This window comes from Trachypithecus francoisi, unplaced genomic scaffold (assembly GCF_009764315.1).
Source record: "Trachypithecus francoisi isolate TF-2019V2 unplaced genomic scaffold, Tfra_2.0 Lachesis_group1, whole genome shotgun sequence".
Taxonomy (NCBI): Eukaryota; Metazoa; Chordata; class Mammalia; order Primates; family Cercopithecidae; genus Trachypithecus; species Trachypithecus francoisi.
In genome coordinates, this window is record NW_022681454.1 from 77,866,376 (window position 1) to 77,884,850 (window position 18,475).

Genomic DNA, 18,475 nt, shown 5'->3' on the forward strand with positions numbered 1-18,475 from the left:
AGTGAGCTGAGATCCAGCCACTGCACTCCAGCCTGGGCGACAGAGCAAGACTTCGTTTCAAAAAAAAAAAAAGAAAGAAAGAAAGAAAAGAAAGAAAATACATCACACCTTTTCTGCATATACCTCTTTTCTGCACTGACAATGTGAAAGAATATAGGCATGTTCTGAGAACAGGAAGTAAACCATCAGAAGAATGGTTGGGGCAAGATTAGAAAGATAAACCGGGCCTGAAATCCTTTATGTTTGCGAACAAGCTGTTTGCGGACAAGCTCAGAGGCAAGAGGGAAGTCCTTACATATTTTGTGTAATACATAAACACGATCAAGGCACTATGACCAATTATCAGGGCAGACTGGAGAGTACCAGCCACTGGATCGATCAGGAGGTCAGCTGCACGAAACCTGTGTTAAGGACAAATAAGAGAAGGAAAAAATTCTGCACATGATGGAAAGAAAAACCACTAGACCTTTAAAAAAGGTAGGCGGGCTGGGGGAATCAAGGACGATGGTGAGGTTTTCTGACTGGTTGGCAGAAATATTAGTACCCTTAAAATGCCAGTATGTATTTAGTACTCTTAAAAGGTATGTGTGAAAGGGGAATAAAAACAGTGGGTTTAGTTTCATATACATTCCACTTGGGGTGATAAAAAGCATTTCAAATGAAGGCTTGGAAGAGGTTATTGGAAATGGATCACCAGAGTTCAGCCTAAGGTTGACAGCCTCCGTGTCCTCAACAGGCTCTTGGAAACTGCAACTTTAAGTGAAATGATGTAAAAGAAAACCAACTTTCTTTTCTAATCCATGTTATAATGAAACAACACTGAATTAAAATGACATGATTTGATGTCATTTCACTTAAAGTCACAATGTCCAAGAATCTATTAATGACATTAAGTGAGGACGTACTGTATCTGGTTGCTGGCAGCCCAAAATTATCAGCTAGATATCTGCAAGTAGATGAGATTTCCAACAGATAAGGCAAAGAGATAAAGTTCAAAATATGTGCCTTAGAGAATGTCTTTACTTAAAGAAGATGCAGGGAGGAAAAAAACAGGAAAAAAAAAACTATTTCAGATATTTCGAGAGCCAGGCAGCAACTAAAGCATCACAGACTGTCAGGTTAGTTTTGAGCTACTAACTAGATGCCAGATATTTTCAGACATATTATTGCATTTGATACTCAAAAAAACTTAAGAGCTGTTTTAAGTTTTAACACAAGAAAACTGAGGTCAAACGGGCTTCATTATTCTTCCAAGTTCATACACCTGAGATGGATTCTTAAAAAGTAGAGAATTAACAGCGTCAAATGAGAACTGAAAAAGATCCCTGGATTTAGCCATTTGCTAACTTACAAGTTTCCTTCAAAAAATGGAATTTGTGGTGGCTCATGCCTATAATCCCAGCACTTTGGGAGGCCGAGGCAGGAGGATTGCTTGAGGCCAAGAGTTTGAGGCCGGCCCGGGCAACATAGTGAGACCTCACCTACAGAAAAAAATAAAATAAAATAAATAAAATTAGCCAGGTGTGGTGGCATGCACCTGTAGTCCCAGTTACTTGGGAGGCTGAGGTGGGAGGATCACTTGAGTCCATGAATTCCAGGCTGCAGTAAGCTATGACTGTGCCACTGAACTCCAGCCTGGGCAACAGAGCAAGACCCTGTCTTTAAATTAAAATAAATAAATAAATAAATAAAATAAAAAAATAAAAAAAGAATTTCAAGAAAAAGTCAAGGACTGAAGCCAGATAACAACAGACTAAAGTAAAGTGAAAATGCAGCAAATCCCCTAGTTAGAAGTTTGGTTTATAAAACTGAAGAAACTAATATAGCTGGGTATGGTGGCTCATGCCTGCACTCCCAGCACTCTGGGAGGCCGAGGTGGGCAGATCTGAGGTCAGGAATTCGAGAGTTGCCTGGCAAACATGATGAAACCCCGTCTCTACTAAAAGTACAAAAAAAAAAAAAAAAAAAATTAGCCAGGTGTGGTGGCACATACCTGTAGTCCTAGCTACTCCGGAGGCTGAGGTTGCAGTGAGCCAAGATTGTGCCACTACACTCCAGGCTGGGCAACAGAGCGAGACACCGTCTCAAAAAATAAAAAGAAAAAGAAAGAAAAGAAACTAATAGTCAAGTAAGATTAAACGAATGACGTTTTTCTTTTCCAAAATAGGAGGAACATACGAACATGTGTCAGCAGATATAAAGGAAGCAATGGGAAGGGAGAAAATAAAGGCACCGAGGGAGCAGAATAGGAACGTGGACACAGAGAGGAGGTACGCAAAGGATGACAGTTTTGTCCAAAACATTAAAAAGGCAGAAAGTACGGGCACAGAAGAATATACTTCGATGCATACAGGGTTAGATGCAGTGTGCAATTCCAATTTTGGTATTCCACTACTCAGTTATACAGTGTTATACAATGGTAAGTAACGAGATATTAGGGTTTTGGTACAAATACCACTATTTCTGTATTTTAATAATGTCTGAAACACACCTTATTTACATCTTGAGAGCAGGATTAACAACTTAGATTTTTTTTTAAAAAACTTGCTTAATAAAAACTCTGTTCTAGTTAAAATTTTAATTCCAAATTTAAAAATTGTAAAAAAAAAATAAGGAAAAAAGCATCCTCATTTAGAAAGTATTCTTTTATACTTTCATGATCCTCAAGAGAAGAAAAAGAAAATCAAAGAAAAAAGTAATTGCTATTCTAGTTCTAGAGTTCAAATGAACACAAATATGACTGTATTGAAATTGATACAGATACCTGCATCGGAATCTTCATCTATACATGATGAAACTAGAGAAGATGAAGATGCTTTCTTTGAAACAAAATTTACAGCTTGCTACCAAGAAAAACACTGATGTCCCTGCAAAAAAAAAACAAAAACAAATTTGCTCAATAAGTTATAACAAGAGGTGAGATTATCTGAAGATAAAGGAGTCAGAAGAAAATGCTTACAATTTGCTTAGAACTGTCTCCTGGGCACTACTAATATTAAGTCAAAAGAAGCTTTTTTTTAGGGGTTAGGTGCAGTGGCTCACACTTGTAATCCCAGCATTTTAGGAGGCCAAGGCGGGCGGGTCACGAGGTCAGGAGATGGAGACCATCCTGGCTAACACAGTGAAACACCGTCTCTACTAAAAATACAAAAAATTAGCTGGGCATGGTGGTAGGCGCCTGTAGTCCCAGCTACTCGGGAGGCTGAGGCAGGAGAATGGCGTGAACTCGGGAGGCGGAGCTTGCAGTGAGCCAGGATCGCACAACTGCACTCCAGCTGGACAGAGCAAGACTCTGTCTCCAAAACAAACAAACAAAAAAGCTTTTTTTAGAAGTTGTAAAAATGTGCACAAAAAAATATATGCACTTAGGCCGGGCACGGTGGGTCATGCCTGTAATCCCAGCAATTTGGGAGGCACGGTGGGTGAATCACTTGAGGTCGGGAGCTTGAGACCAACCTGGCCAACATGGCAAAATCCCATCTCTACTATAAAAACAAAAAACAGCTGGGCCTGGTGGCATGCACCTGTAGTCCCAGCTACTCTGGAGGCTGAGGTATGAAAACTGCATGAATCCAGGAGACAGAGGTTGAAGTGAGCCAAGATCTCGCCACTGCACTCCAGCCTGGTGACAGTGAGACTCTGTCTCAAAATATATATATATAATAATATTATATATTACATATATTATATATTTTATATATTTATATATTATATATATACACGCACTTAAACAATGACACCACAGATAAACCTGATTTCGAAAGATGCCATTAAAGATATTTTAATTTTCATTATTGTGTATTTTTGTGAATGGTTTCACTATTTTTAAATACTAATGTTACTTGTTAATTTATATTAGAATTTATATTTAATAATTATTTTGTTATAAAATTATCTTTTGTTTTAATGTTTATTTTTATGAATGTTATTGTTTTGTAATGTATTTATGCACTTGAAATTTATTAAATGTGTTTAGTTTCATTGATTTTTTTTTTCTTTTTTTTTTTTTAAGATAGAGTTTTCCTCTTGTGGCCCAGGCTGGAGTGCAGTAAGCAGCACAATCTCGGCTCACTGCAACCTCCACCTTCTGGGTTCCAGTGATTCTCCTGGGATTCTCAAGCAGGGATTACAGGCATGCGCTACCACGCCCAGCTAATCTTTTGTATTTTTAGTAGAGATGGGGTTTCATCATGTTGGCCAGGCTGGTCTAGAACTTCTGACCTCAGGTGATCCACCCACCTCGGCCTCCCAAAGTGCAGGGATGACAAGCGTGGGCCACTGTGCCCAGCCTTCGTTGATTTTTTTTTTTAATGAGTTTTTTTGATGACAGAACACCACTAAATAAATTCAGTATTAATGTAATTACCTTCTGAGAAGGTAATTATGAGCAGGTATCCTGATAACTGATGGCCTCAATCTTAGCTGTACAGAGGCTAGAATTAGGAGGCTGGACTGGGTGGAGTGGGACTGCAACTTAATGAAAATAGAAAAAAGTTTAAAATGTTTTGTAGAAGGTACTCTCACAGCTGAAACATAATAAATAAATGAAATACCAAAAACAGTAAAGTAAAAATATGGTAACAAGAACTGGCACTTGGGTCAGGTAATGATTCTGTGGCTTTATTAAAAGTGCTATGCAACCAGAGTCATTCTTCTTCGGATTTCCAGAAAATGCAATAAGGTATAAATGACTTTTATTAAATCTCTGATCTCCCTCAACTAAAAGGGCTTATGTTTCTTATATTACATATTCTGCCCAGGGAAGGAATAAGAAAAAAAACCATATTGAGTAAGTCACTAGAAACATAAACTGCAGAAAATATAGGACCCAAGTAATCAACAACACTTTTTATCATGGGTTTGTAAATTGGAGGTTAATCATGACTGTAAGTTCATATTACCTACCAACTTTTTTTTAACCTAATTATAGAGAAAAGTACATACTCAATGTAGCATGCCCTGTTAGAAGTTCAGTCACCTTGCTTTTAGCACCCTATAAGACACAACTAGGTTTTTATAACATTATTTTCCACTTGAATGCCTACTAACCAAGGAGAGACGCTTCCCCGCTCCATTTTCAGAAGCCCACTCTCACACAGTGGCACAAAAAAGGTTATAGTTATATATCCTACCCTCTTAAAAGATCTACTGCATGTAGTTGCAAAGCAAATCCGTTGAAACTTACATATTCAGCAATGCTCAACTCTTGCTTATATGGCTGTTAAACTACTTGGATCATTTTTTACCTCCATCAGGTGGGGAAAAAAAGCAAATGACACTTATATTACATAGTTTAGAAAACATGTGAAAGAAAAATCTTTCAGCATACTGAGTACTGTAGATAGAGAAAAACATACTTGAGCAGTATCAAAAAGTTACATAATAATATAATTAAAACAAGACAAGGCCAGGCATGATGGCTCATACCTGTAATCCCACCACTTTGGCAGGCCAAGAGAGGAAGATCCCTTGAGCCCAGGAGTTTGAGAGCAGGCTGGGCAACACAGTGAGACCCAGTCTCTTAAAAAAAAAAAAAAAGGAAGACAACAAGACAATTATATTCTACTATAATACAAAATTAGAATAAACAATAATAAATATGTGTATAACTAAAATGAATCACCAATATATGAAAATATTAAAGGGAAAAATCATATTATATTACACCCACCCTTCCCTCCACACCCCTAGTTTTAAAGACAAGGACCCCTTCCCAGCTACTCAGAAGGCTGAGGCAGGAGGATGGCCTGAGTCCAGGAGCTGGAGGCTGCAATGAGTTATGAGCTATAAGAAGACTTTGTCTCTGTAACAAAAATTAAATAAAACTTTAAAAGACAAGAATCCTTAAGACCATTTAACATGTTTACTGGACACTGTTTCTACCACTGTGGCATTCTGCATGGCTAGATTTTTCCTAGCTTCTTAAAAAGGATATTAGTAGCTCTACACTTATTATTTCTATCTTAAAAATCCCGATATGACTAAAACTTCAACAAAATACCTGCAAAGTTACATATTCATAATCTCTCTCTCACTCACACAATTAACTTAATCCAAAATAGTGATTGTTTTAAAAGAACGTGATACTGGGGTAAATGACAGGGCTAAAAGATGAACACTAAGAATTAAGTTCATGTATCAGCATTTCAGTTCAATTCCTGGAGTGGACATGTCAAGCAGGGTCAGCGGAGCACAGGAGAGACAAGCAGGGCAGTGTAAATGGGAGCCCCACTTCTAAGCATATGCCTGGGGGCAGCAGGGCAGGTAGAGGGAAAAAGATGGAGAAGCCCACTCACCACTTTGCCCCCGGCAAGTGGACTAAAGACCCTGGCTTCACATGTTAAATGATTCACACTTCTTGTACACCTCTGACATCACTCCATTATACTTCTCTGTTATCATGGGTTATTTATTACTCATGAGTTCAGTGCTTTTGATCTTCTCTCTTTTTAAAAAAAAAAAAAAACTTTATAAGAGTCTGAGAATTAACCATATAGTCAGCTAAAACTAAATTGTTTAAACAAACACCAATCCAATAATGGTTACAAAATCACGTTATATCCAGCAGATAATAAAAGCTGAATTTTCGTAATTCCAACTGGTGGATCCCTTTGCAACTTAAAGAAAAAAAAAATGTTGGATAGACACTTAAAAATAGGGTTGCTGTTTTTTTTTCCTGGTTGAGTTTATTTTACAGCCAGTTTTTCCATAAAGGTATTTAAACGCTGACATAAACCTGACATGCAAATACTTCTACCCAGCCTTTGAAAATTACTTAATAAATGCCGAACAGACAAGGTCCTCTGGAATAGACAAAGATGAGTAAGCCAGAGTCGTGCTCTCAAGACACCCAAAAGCTAGTAGGGGCAGATAAAAACATGTACACAACTTGCAAGAACCCAAGGCAGCAAGATGTGTGTGTAAACATGCCACAATATACACAATAAAGCTCCCCAAAAAAGGAGAAAGAGAAAGCTAAGCTCAAGCTCAAAGAACTACACCAGCATACAATCCAATAAACCATTAAAATCCATTAATGAATTAAATAAGTCAAGAGAGTAAGTTAAGCCACGATGAATGCTAATAAAACTTAGTAAGGCACAGAAGTCCAGATTCTAACTCTGGTTCTGCTGAAAACTAGCTGTGATATTAAACCATTACTCCTTCCAAACCTAGGTTTCTCCATCCACAAACGGGAAAACGGCACCTCCTCTGCCTGTTTAACGGGCTGTTGTGAGGATGAAATCGGCTCACAAAATCTTCACTTTCCAGTAACTTTAGCTCCCAGCTTCCCTCCCACAGCAGAATCTCCTCATAAGCAGTTAGTTATTCAACTTCTTCCTGAGTACTTGCAGTAAGGGGAACTTCATTATTTCTCAATATCGATTACTACATCTGGGACAGCACTGATTCTTACAAATGTTCTTGCTTAGTGAAACTAAGATCAGTCTCTCAGAAATTTCTATCCTATGGTCTTACACAGAAAAACAACAGAAAACTGGAAAAGCCTAAGAAAGTAACATGTAACGAAAACATGAAACACAAAAACAATGCACCGGTGTGAGAGCTCACCAGCACTTGGGAGGCCAAAGCCGGAGAAGCGCTTGAGCCCAGGAGTTTGAGCCCAGACTCGGCAACACAGTGAAACTCCCTCTCTTAAAAAAAAATAAACAAAAATTAGCCGGGTGTGTTAGCACACGCCTGCAGTCCCAGCCACTCAGGAGGCTGAGGTGGGAGGATCAATTAGAGTTTGCAGTGAGCCAAGATGGCGCCACTGCACTCCAGCCTCCGCGACAGAGCAAGACCCTGTCTCAACAAAGAAAAAGGAAAAGGAAAAGGAAAGGAACAGAACGGTAAGGAAAAAGGAACAGAAAGGAGAAAGGAATGGAAAGGAGAAAAGAACGGAAAGGAGAAATGAAAGGAACGGAAAGGAAAAAGGAACGGAAAGGAGAAAAGGAGAAAAGGAGAGACGAGAGAGGAGGGAGGAAAGGAAAGGAAAGGTCAGAGATAAATCACTCTTAACCAAGACATTTTAGGGAAGGCTTCACAGAGAGTAGGTATCTGCTGGTTCTCCAAGGCGGGAAGAGTTGATCCGTGGCTTCAAACTCGAAGGTCTTTTTTTTTCCTTTGAAAAGGTCTTGTGTTAGGGAGAAACTGGCAAGAGAGCACAAGGCCTGTCCCAAAGCGTTCTTGAAGCACATTCTTTTTTGCAGATGAGCACATCCCTTTAGCATATGAGCCAAGAAAGCGGTGGCCAAAAAGCCAAGAGGTGAGCTGGGGCCAGATTAGGAGAAACCTGAACATCACTCTCCTAAAAAGGCTGGACTGAAATGAGTGGAGGCAACTCACCGAAGACTTCTGACAAGATGGCAGAATTCATTGTTTGGGAAGATTAGTTACGTGGAGATGGCCTGGGTGGGAGTGGGGGTTTGAGTGCCACACTGGCCAGGATTCAGGGAGCAGATACTGGAAATAACGCGAAAGCCCACGACTGGGAGAGAGAAAAAATGTTAAAACGTCGCCAAGTGACTAAGGACTGATTCTATTAACAGATTAAAAAGTTAATTTACAGTATCTATTCAGTGAAGGACAAAATACAGGATTCTGTTTTACTTATAAATGTAGTTTTGACATCCCACACCGCTGCAGCACGCTGTACTGCCGGAGACTAATTCCTCTGCGTTCCTAACGGGTACTTCCTGCTAGCCACTTAAAAAAGTGAGAGTCATGGTTCATAATCCATATTTATCTGGCAAAAAGCACAGGCAGTGCCAAGTCGAATTTGGGTAAGCAGTTTGGGATAAGCTATTTCAACAATGAAATGGCCGATGTGATGATCCTCAGGGAATACAAAAAGCCTCCTAGCAGCCATCTGTTGAAAACTTTTTGGTAGGGATGAGTCTTTCCAGCTACTCTAAGACACATCTGATCAATAAAACGCCCATCCCAGGGCAGCACCTTGGTCCTCCGGAGATCAACGTTTACAGCGGGCTCCTCTTGGACTCTCCCTCTCCCTTTCCCTAAAGGAGCGGGCAGGACCAGGCCTCACCGGAAAACAGCGCAGCCGACCGCCCTCCACCCCGGAGCAGGGGCCGGGCTCCCCTCCCCCAGCAGAGGCCGGCGGAGGGCGGCGCTCTCAGAGGCCTGGAGCCTGGTACCCGGCGCAGCCCGCCCCATCCCCCGCCGCCCCGGCCCGGCCCGCTCACCTCGACTCGGGCCGGCTCGGGGCCCTGCACGGCCACCGGCTGTTGCTGCAGCTGCTGGGCAGGCGCCGGCGGTTCTTTGTTCCGGTGGCTAAGGTCTTCATCGGGGCCGGCCCGGACCGCAGCCGGGGCCCACAGCAGTGGAACCAGAAAGAGCAGAAGCAGCCAGGGCGCCGATGCGCGGCCGTTCCCTGGGGCCGCTGCCGCCATCCCGCCCGCCGGGCCGGCCGCGCACGGGCGCCGCAAGAGGAAGTGCGGCGACGGGAAGCCTCGACCCCGAACAGCCTCCGCGGCGCGTCCTCACGACTCGCCGCCGCCTCCGCTTAGAGAGCAGTCAGCACCATCCGGGAAGTGCAACCGGCGGGAGTAAGGTGAGGGGCAAGCCCCAGTCCTCTCGGCGGCGGCTACACTGGAGTCAACCAACCGACTCCGCGCGACCCACCCCCGACTCCTCTCGGCCCCGTCCCTGCCCGCGACGGCCTCCCATTGGCCCGGCGTCCGCCTCGGCGTCGTGACGTCCTCGGCCAGGTTGAGGTGCGGCGCGCGCCCTCCTCCCATTGGACCCGGCTCTCCCGGCAGGTACCCGGCGCCGCGTGTCCTTGTCTGCTCGCATCCTACCAGCGCCGCGTCCGGGGCCTCTTTTCTCTCTCTGCCCCACAGTCCCAGGACTGCAGGGCTCTTCACGTCTACTTCCTCCTGAGCCTTCCGCCGTCATGTCCGCACCCGCTGTTCCCTGCGTTTAGTCTCTCTTAGAGGTCAAATTAATGCGAGCGTCTCTGGTTACGTGGCGCTGGCTCGCAGGCACCGCCACGCCCAGCTCTGTTCCGCTTTCCCCTGCCGAGCCACTGTGCCACCTTCCATGCGCCCGCCTACCGCCAGAAACGTTCTTCGGGGCTCAAAACGCTATTTTTTTTTTTTTTTAAGTTCTGAAATGGGATTTGGAAATAACATGACATTTTTCAAGCCTTGTTTTAAGATGCTGCCTATAATTACCCCAGACCAAAAATGGCTAACGTTGCCCTCGTCCAGCATGGCCTTGACGTTTTGGGTGCATCTTGTTTTGTGTTACTCCTTAGACCCTTTAAAAATGCTGGGCTTTTGAAATGGACTGTTTAAGACTTTTGCAGGATGGAGCTTTGGGTGAACAAGACTAGAAGACAGGAAAGGATGGTTAGTTAAAGGCTTGAGAATATTTTTACGTCTTCCCAAAAGAAAAGTGAGCTACCATAAGTTTGACTGAGACCGAGTCCCCAATAAAAATCGATAGTGCTAACCATGTGTCAGGCACTAATCTAATATTACACATATTTGCATACAGTAAACCTGTACTCAGTAAAGAGCTAAGGAAGTTTATCACTAACTGAAAGAAAAAATTAATTTACCAAAACAATCTGTGGGAAAGTGGGCGAACCTATACTGTGTTTGTCATAGGATAGTAAAATTTCCGTCTATGTTTTTTTTGTTTTGTTTTTTGGGTTTTTGTTTTTGTTTTTGAGACGGAGTTTCGTTCTTGTTGCCCAGGATGGAGTGCAATGGCGCGATCTCGGCTCACTGCAACCTCTGCCTCCCTGCAACCTCCGCCTCCCCGGTACAAGCGATTCTCCTGCCTCAGCTTCCCGAGTAGCTGGGATTACAGGCATAGTCCACCATGCCCGGCTAATTTTGTATTTTTAGTAGAGATGGGGTTTCTCCATGTTGGTCAGGCTGGTCTCGAACTCCCGACCTCAGGTGATCCGCCCACCTCCTCCTCTCAAAGTGTTGGGATTACAGGTGTGCGCTCCCGGCCTCCCTCCATGTTGCTCTGTCCACAATTCCTCGTCCTCCATTCTCTCCTTGTAAACTCCTACTCATACTTCCAAAACCTATTCAGGCCTCCACTCTCAGAAGTTTTCCCTAACACCTGCCGTTACAGAATTTGTCACTTGTTCCTTCATGTTATAGCTTTATGCATGCTTCTATTATTGTGTAAGTAGGATGCCGCCACACAGTTTGGGGTGTGTTAAAAGAAAAACCTTAGGCAAATTAACAGCGTTTAATCAAGCAAAGAACCCAAAGAATGATTTGCAAATCAAAAAGACCCCAAACCAAAGTAAGTTCAGAGAGGCTCCAGTCTTGCCGAGTGGTCGGAAAAAATAAAGTGACTTACAGAAAACATAATTGAGGGACAAAAACAGCTGGATTGCTTATAGCTGGGGTTTACCTTATTTGAACACGGTTTGAACAGTTGGACACTTGTGATTGGCCAAAACTCTGTGATTCGTACAAGAATAGGTTACAGTCTGTTTACACACCCAGTTAGGCTACAGTTCACTAAGTATGGGGAAACCTTTAGGCTGAACTTAAAATACGTAAGGAGGCAGCTTTACACTAAATTTAACAGATGCAACTATCATCCCTGGAGTGCAAATGTTTGAGCTTTCATAAGCCAGTAATAACATAAAACCCAGAAGCCCAAACTTCTTCAACTACCTCCCCTTAATGCATACAGGAATTGCTGTGCTTAAAAGGGGCCTGAAAGGGAGGCTTGAAGTCCCAAGGGAGGGACCTGAAAGGAGCAGCTTAGACTAAAGACAGAGCCAGAAGGGTGAATGTAGCAAAACTGGCTGTGTGTCCCTCATTGCTGAAGGCTGCTTTGTTTATTTTGTAGGATGGGCTGCCCACACTCCAGGGCTGTCTCAGGAAGGACTCCTGGCCAAATTCAGTCATCTCAACATATGAGGCAGTGAGGACTTCCGGGCTACAGCTGCAGGATGCTGAAGCACTAGCTCCTGAGTGTGCAGTGGCTCAGGGGCAAGGCAGCAAAGCTATTTGGCAGAAGATGTAACGTAAATGGAGATAAAGCATTGGCGAACTGGCACAGTGGTGTCAGCAAAGCACCAGAATCTGGGCCAGAGTAAGACCTTTCTAGCCTGCCCCGGTGTCACCCTGATCCAAGGGCCCTTAAGTGCTGCTAGGCTAGGCTCTAGGTGTCTGATTCTCATGGGATTTATTTCTGTTTCCACACACATCTACCTTCTGGGGTCGGTGCTCAGGCATGCTAAATCAAGGTTGATTCTAGTTTTCACCACCATGAGGGTTTGGAGCCATCATCCTTCTAGTCCTCATTGGTGACTCCCTTAAAAAAAAAATTTGAAAACCGTAGGAGCTTTCCTGGTACCTTTCTTGAAGAACAACTGAAGCTACTTATTTGACCCCCTACCCAATAAGGATGTAGGTAGCTCAACAATTCCACGATGATTTTTTTTTATCATAGCTTACACTGATATAGTCTTACTAAAATGTAACCACTGTCAGGCATCCTATGGAAAGAAACACTACTACATGTGCATTACATTGTATTTTATTTTATTTATGTATTTATTTTTGAGGTAGAGTCTCACTCTGTTGCCCAGGCTGGAGTGCAGTGGCGTGATCTCAGCTCACTGCAACCTCTGCCTCCCGGGTCCAAGCAATTCTCCTGCCTCAGCCTCCTGAGTAGCTAGGATTACAGGCATGTGCTACCACGCCTGGCTAATTTTTTGTATTTTTAGTGGAGATGGGTTCACTGTGTTAGCCAGGATGGTCTTGATCTCCTGACTTCATGATCTGCCCACCTTGGCCTCCCAAAAGTGCTGGGATTATAGGTGTGAGCCACTGCGCCTGTCCTATATTTTATTTTTTATTTATTTATGTAGAGATGGAGTCTCACTCTGTAGCCCAGGCTGTAGTGCAGTGGTGTGATCTCAGCTCACTGCAAACTCCACCTCCCAGGTTCAAGTGATTCTCCTGCCCCAGCCTCCAAAGTAGCTGAGACTATAGGCGCCCGCAACCATGCCTGGCTAATTTTTATATTTTTAGTAGAGATGGGGTTTCACCATGTTGGCAAGGCAGGTCTCAAACTCCTGACCTCAAGTGATCCACCCACCTCGGCCTCCCAAAGTGCTGGGATTGCAGGTGTGAGCCACTGCGCCGGGTCTACACTGTATTTTAATGTCTTTTGTTCCAACATCCTTAAGCTTACTAGGCCTTAAGCTTCTAGATGGTAAGGTTATGCCTTTTATCTTTATATTCCTAGCACCCAGTAGATTATATAAGAAGGTAATAGGAATAGTTATTAAAGTAGTATTAAAACTTTATTGAATGCTATTCTGATCCAGTCAGAGCACTAAGTGTGTTACATAAATTATTTCTGTCATCCTTTTTGCAAATGAGAAATTTGAGACTTAGGTCAAGGAACTTTCCCCAAATTACACAGCTAGTAAGTAGCAGAATTATGCCTTATATCTGTTTGTTGAATTCACCTATGCTCCACTTACTGAAAATCTACTTTATGAAAATTTAAACATATAAGACCAGCCAATTAATTAATGGTGAACATTTTCATTAACTGTTAGGGAATGCTGTTTCTCCACTCTAGGGTTCTGTGAAAAGGACTATTTCCTGCCGGATGCGGTGGCTCATGCTTGTAATCCCAGCACTTTGGGAGGCCGAGGCGGGCAGATCACGAGGTCAGGAGTTTGAGACCGGCCTAGCCAATATGGTGAAACCTCATGTCTACTAAAAATACAAAAGTTAGCTGGGCATAGCGGTGTGTGCCTATAGTCCCAGCTACTTGGGAGGCGGAGGCAGAAGAATCACTTGAACCCTGGAGATGGAAGTTGCAGTGAGCCAAGACCACGCCACTGCACTCCTGCCTGGGCGACAGAGAGAGGCTCCGTCTCCAAAAAAAAAAAAAAGAAAGAAAAGGACTATTTCCTGGCCTCTCTCAGTGCCTTCGTCGTTCCCCCCTGATGATGTAGAGTCCATCTGAGCTGTGTAACTGAGCATATTGGGCTCAGCTCCATTGCCTTCTTCCTCTGGGGAGACAGACCCCTAAAGGAGAAACATTATCTGCTGTTCTCTGCGGGGCTTGCCCCCAGCCCAGTGCTGCCTGTAACTGGGTGGGAACAGCTCTTGATTCTGGACTTCAGTATTAGCCCAGCCCACCTGGCCACCAGACCTAAAATTATTCCTTCCAACCCGGCCTCCTGTCTGTGTCACTCTCTGTTTTCATCCTCAATGTTTCAGAAATAGGGAGAAGTGAGCTATTTCCTGAACTCTTTTGGAGAACCCTCCTTCCCCATAATCAGCAAAGAGCAGATTAAAGTTTTTTGCCTTAAATAGTCCACAGAGCAAAGGTTGGTTAGAGAAGCCAGGGCAGGGAGATAGAGGAAAGAGGAAAAGCAGAAACCAGAAACTTCACGCTAAGAGTCAACTGAAGATCATTCAAATTTAAAGCACTCAGCCTGGGCACGGTGGCTCACACCTATGATCCCAGCATTTTGGGAGGCTGAGGCAGGTGTATCACCTGAGGTCAGGAGTTCGAGACCAGCCTGACCAATATGGTGAAACCCTATCTCTACTAAACATACAAAAATTAGCGGGGTGTGGTGGCATGTGCCTGTGGTCCCCACTACTTGGGAGGCTGAGGCAAGAGATGGCTTGAACCCGGGAGGTGGAGGTTGCAGTGAGTTGAGATCATACCACTGCATTCCAGCCTGGGCAATAGAGCAAGACTCTGTCTCAAAAAAAAAAAAAAAATTAAAGCACTCAGCAAATGTAAGTGAATGACGAATAGCAATTTGCAACTTGCTTGACCTTCTCAACTCTTTAAAGCACATGAAACAAAGCACACTGCTACCCATCAGCTTGCTAAACCCCTTTAAATGATGGGGACCATTGTGTGGGAACTCTGCTGGTGCAGGGGAAAGGGAGGGCAACCCTACATTCTTGGGTTTTCCTAGGTTTCCACAAGCAGGCTGAAAATTCCAAAAAGAATGCTAAATACATGCTCCAGGTTAATTTATCCAACTGTTTACTTGCATCTCCTTCTGGATGTTTCACAGGCATTTCCAACAGAGCAAGGGCAAAACAGGTCTTTTGATCTCCCTCCAAACACCTGTTCCTCCTTCAGGCTTTCCATCTCAGTAAATGGAACCAACATCCACCATGTTAGATTACTTTCATTCCCCCATACCCCACATCCAATCCACCAGCAAATTTTGTCTCTAATTCTAAAATCTATCTGAATCTGTTCACCTCTGTCTCCACTGTTACCACCTTGTACAAACCAGGTGTCATTTCTCACCCAGGCCATTAAATGGCCTCCTAATTGGTCTTCCTGCCTCTGCCAATCTAGAATCTAACCAGCAGCCAGAATGAGCTTTCAAAATTAACATAATTTCATTCCACTGCTTAAAAGTAATGACTTCTAAATGGACAGAGAATAAAGTCCAAAGCCCCTATTTCTGAATGAAAGTTTAATGTGAGCTAAGCCAGGTGCGTTGGCTCACACCTGTAATCCCAGCACTTTGGGAGGCTGAGGCAGGTGGATCACCTGAGGTCAGGAGTTCAAAACCAGCTTGGCCAACATGGCAAAACCCCATCTCTACTAAAAATAAAAAAATCAGCTGGGCATGGTGGCAGGCACCTGTAATCCCAGCTACTCAGGAGGCTGATACAGGAGAATCGCTTGAACCCGGGAGGCAAAGGTTTCAGTGAGCCAAGATTGCACCATTGCACTCCAGCCTGGGTGACAAGAGCGAAACTCTGTCTCAAAACAAAAAAAAGAAAGAAAAGAAAGTTTAATGTGAGCTACCCCTGCCTCCCTGTGTGACCTCGTCTCTTGGCTTTCTCCACCTCATGTGCCATGCCCAACCAAGAGCTTGTTTCCACCCCAGACTCTTTATACTTCTTCTGCTTTTCTCTTCTGAGAACACTCTTTTTTTTTTTTTTTTTTAGATCTTCTGGTCATTTAGGTTAAAGTTCACTTCCTCAAGAGCAGCCTTCCCAGACCACCCATCTAAAATAGACTCTTCCATTCACCCTTGTCACTCTGTCTCATTGTTGGTTCTTTTTAAGTGTGGGAATTTTTGAAAGTTTTTTCGTAGCACTTTTCACTGCCTGAAATTATCTTTTTGATTTTTGAGACAGAGTCTTGCTCTGTTGCCCAGGCTGGAGTGCAGTGGTACGAACTTGGCTCAATGCAACCTCTTCCTCCTGGGTTCAAGTGATTCTTCTGCCTCAGCCTCTTGAGTAGCTGGGACTACAGGCATATGCCACCACTCCCGGCTAATTTTTGTATTTTTAATAGAGACAGGGTTTTGCTGTGTTGGGCAGGCTGGTCTCAAACTCTTGACCTCAAGTGATCCGCCCATCTTGGCCTCCCAAAGTACTGGGATTAAAGGTGTGAGCCACCACGCCTGGCCATCCTGATTATCTAATGGTTTACTTCTTTTTTTGTTTTGTTTTGTTTTTTCAAGACAGAGTCTCACTCTGTAGCTCAGGCTGGAGTGCAGGGCCGTGATCTCCACTCACTGCAACCTCCGCCTCCCAAGTCCTGGTTCAAGCAGTTCGCCTCCCTCAGCCTCCTCGAATAGCTGGCATTACAGGCACATACCACCATGCCCAGCTAACTTTTATATTTTTAGTAGAGATGGGTTTCACAATGTTGGCCAGGATGGTCTTGAACTTCTGGCCTCAAGTGACCCGCTGGCCTCGGCCTCCCAAAGTGCTGGCATTACAGGTGTGAGCCACCATGCCCGGCCTGCTTTTTGTTTTTTGAGACAGGGTCGCATTCTGTCACCCAGGCTGGAGTGCAATGGTGTGATCTCGGCTTACCGCAACCTCCGCCTGCTGGGTTCAAGCAATTCTCATGCCTCAGCTTCCCGAGTAGCTGGAATTACAGGCATGTGCCACCATGCCCAGTGTTTTTTTTTTTTTTTTGTTTTTGGTTTTTTAGTATTTTTAGTGAAGACAGGATTTCACCATACTGGCCAGGCTGGTTTTGAACTCTTGACCTCAAATGATCCACCCTCCTCAGCCTCCTAAAGTGCTGGGATTACAGGTGTGAGCCAGCATGCCCGGCCTTTGTTTACTTCTTATATTTATTATCTGTATTGGCAACTAAAACGTAAGTGTCATTGGGGTTGGAATCTTGTCTAAAGAGTGCCTGGCAGTAGAAAACACTCATACATGAATGAATAATTAGTTTAATGAAATTTTGACAACAAAAAGACAAAGGCAAATCTAGACACAGACATAGTCTGGCTCAAAAATACAGATTTCTGATCTGTCACAGCTTCATCTTTGAAAGTCAGTCTCATTCCATACCATTCCATACCCACTCCTTCCTCCCAAAAGGCCTGAACAGTTTTGAAGTGGCTTCTGTGCCTTCTTTGCCCTTGGCCTGCCTCTGAGAGACAGAGTTCATCTGACTTTCTGCTCACTTCCTAGCGACCTTGAGTTCATTTACAGCCAAAGACAATAATGGGTCTGTAACTCACCAAGAATCCTTCAACCCAGGGCACTCCACCTCCCCCAATTATTGCCAAATCTGGTTTAGGTCTAACAGCAACTGAGGCTCCACCCTCCATCCCCTCCATCTTCTCCATCCTCCCCCCAGGTTAGGGGAAATCCTCTCTCCATTGTCAAGTCAAGGTGTGAAGTTTGATGAAGCTACTCAGGGCAGAGAGGTGATCGGAAATTAGGTGGGGGTGATACTCTTTCATCAAATTAAGGCTTGGCTATTACCAAGAAGTAGGGTCAAAATTACATCAGCCAGAGAAATATAAATCCATTAGACTAGATGAGGATCTTTAAAATGAGAAAAAGTTGCGGCCATGGAGTAGAAGACCCTCTCATTCCCTCTTCCCAAACCTTGAGAGTAGAACTTCACCGCCATGAAAAGTCTATGGATGCTGAGACCTGTGCACCCCTTCTCCCTGAGGCAGGCCTACAGAATTGGGCATGAAACGGCAAAGGATGGCCTCTGCTTCCACCACCATCAGAAATGTTACATTTTCACCAGTGCACCATAATGTAGCAGCAGTCTCTCATTGTGAGGTATCACCTGGAGTTCTTCATCTCATGATCAAGAAAATTAAGGAGCGTGGATGCAAAGGGTGAAGTTGCAGCGAAAGTTTAATAAGCAAAGGAAGAAAGCTCTCCACAGTGGAGAGCGGACCCGGAAGAGGGTTGCTGTTTTTACAAAGGCTTTGCTGTTTAAGCAAAGGCTTTTATAAGAAACTAGTGAGGACTGGGCATCTCATTTGCATAAGATATGAATTTCTGGTAGCTCCACCTCATCCTTCTAGTGTGAATGTGGGTCCTTAGCTAAAGTTTTACTCTGTATTGCTTTGTTCCCCTTACTGTGCATGTGTTAAGGGATGGAATTTTCCACTGCATGCATATCTGGGCAAGTCATCTCTGTAGGCTTTTGTATCTGTGCGGCTGTTGGAATGTCTTAGGCAAGG

The 18,475-nt window shown here is 43.8% G+C and overlaps 1 protein-coding gene across 3 annotated transcripts in view; it reads right to left on the reverse strand.

The window, feature by feature from the left end:
* The window catches only part of TMEM165 (transmembrane protein 165), a 31,334-nt gene extending 21,385 nt beyond the window's left edge, over window positions 1-9,949 (reverse strand). Inside the window, exons 1-3 of one of the 3 annotated variants that reach the window (XM_033214644.1) lie at window positions 9,207-9,342; window positions 6,297-6,445; window positions 2,765-2,867 (exon numbers count right to left, since the gene is read on the reverse strand). In XM_033214644.1, coding sequence (XP_033070535.1) covers window positions 2,765-2,782 — 18 coding nt within the window. In that variant the 5' untranslated portion in view covers window positions 2,783-2,867; window positions 6,297-6,445; window positions 9,207-9,342. Of the gene's footprint in view, window positions 1-2,764; window positions 2,868-6,296; window positions 6,446-9,206 lie in introns of all 3 variants that reach the window. The other 2 variants (XM_033214645.1, XM_033214643.1) reach the window with 2 other exon arrangements.
* Between the last annotated feature and the right edge of the window lie 8,526 nt (window positions 9,950-18,475).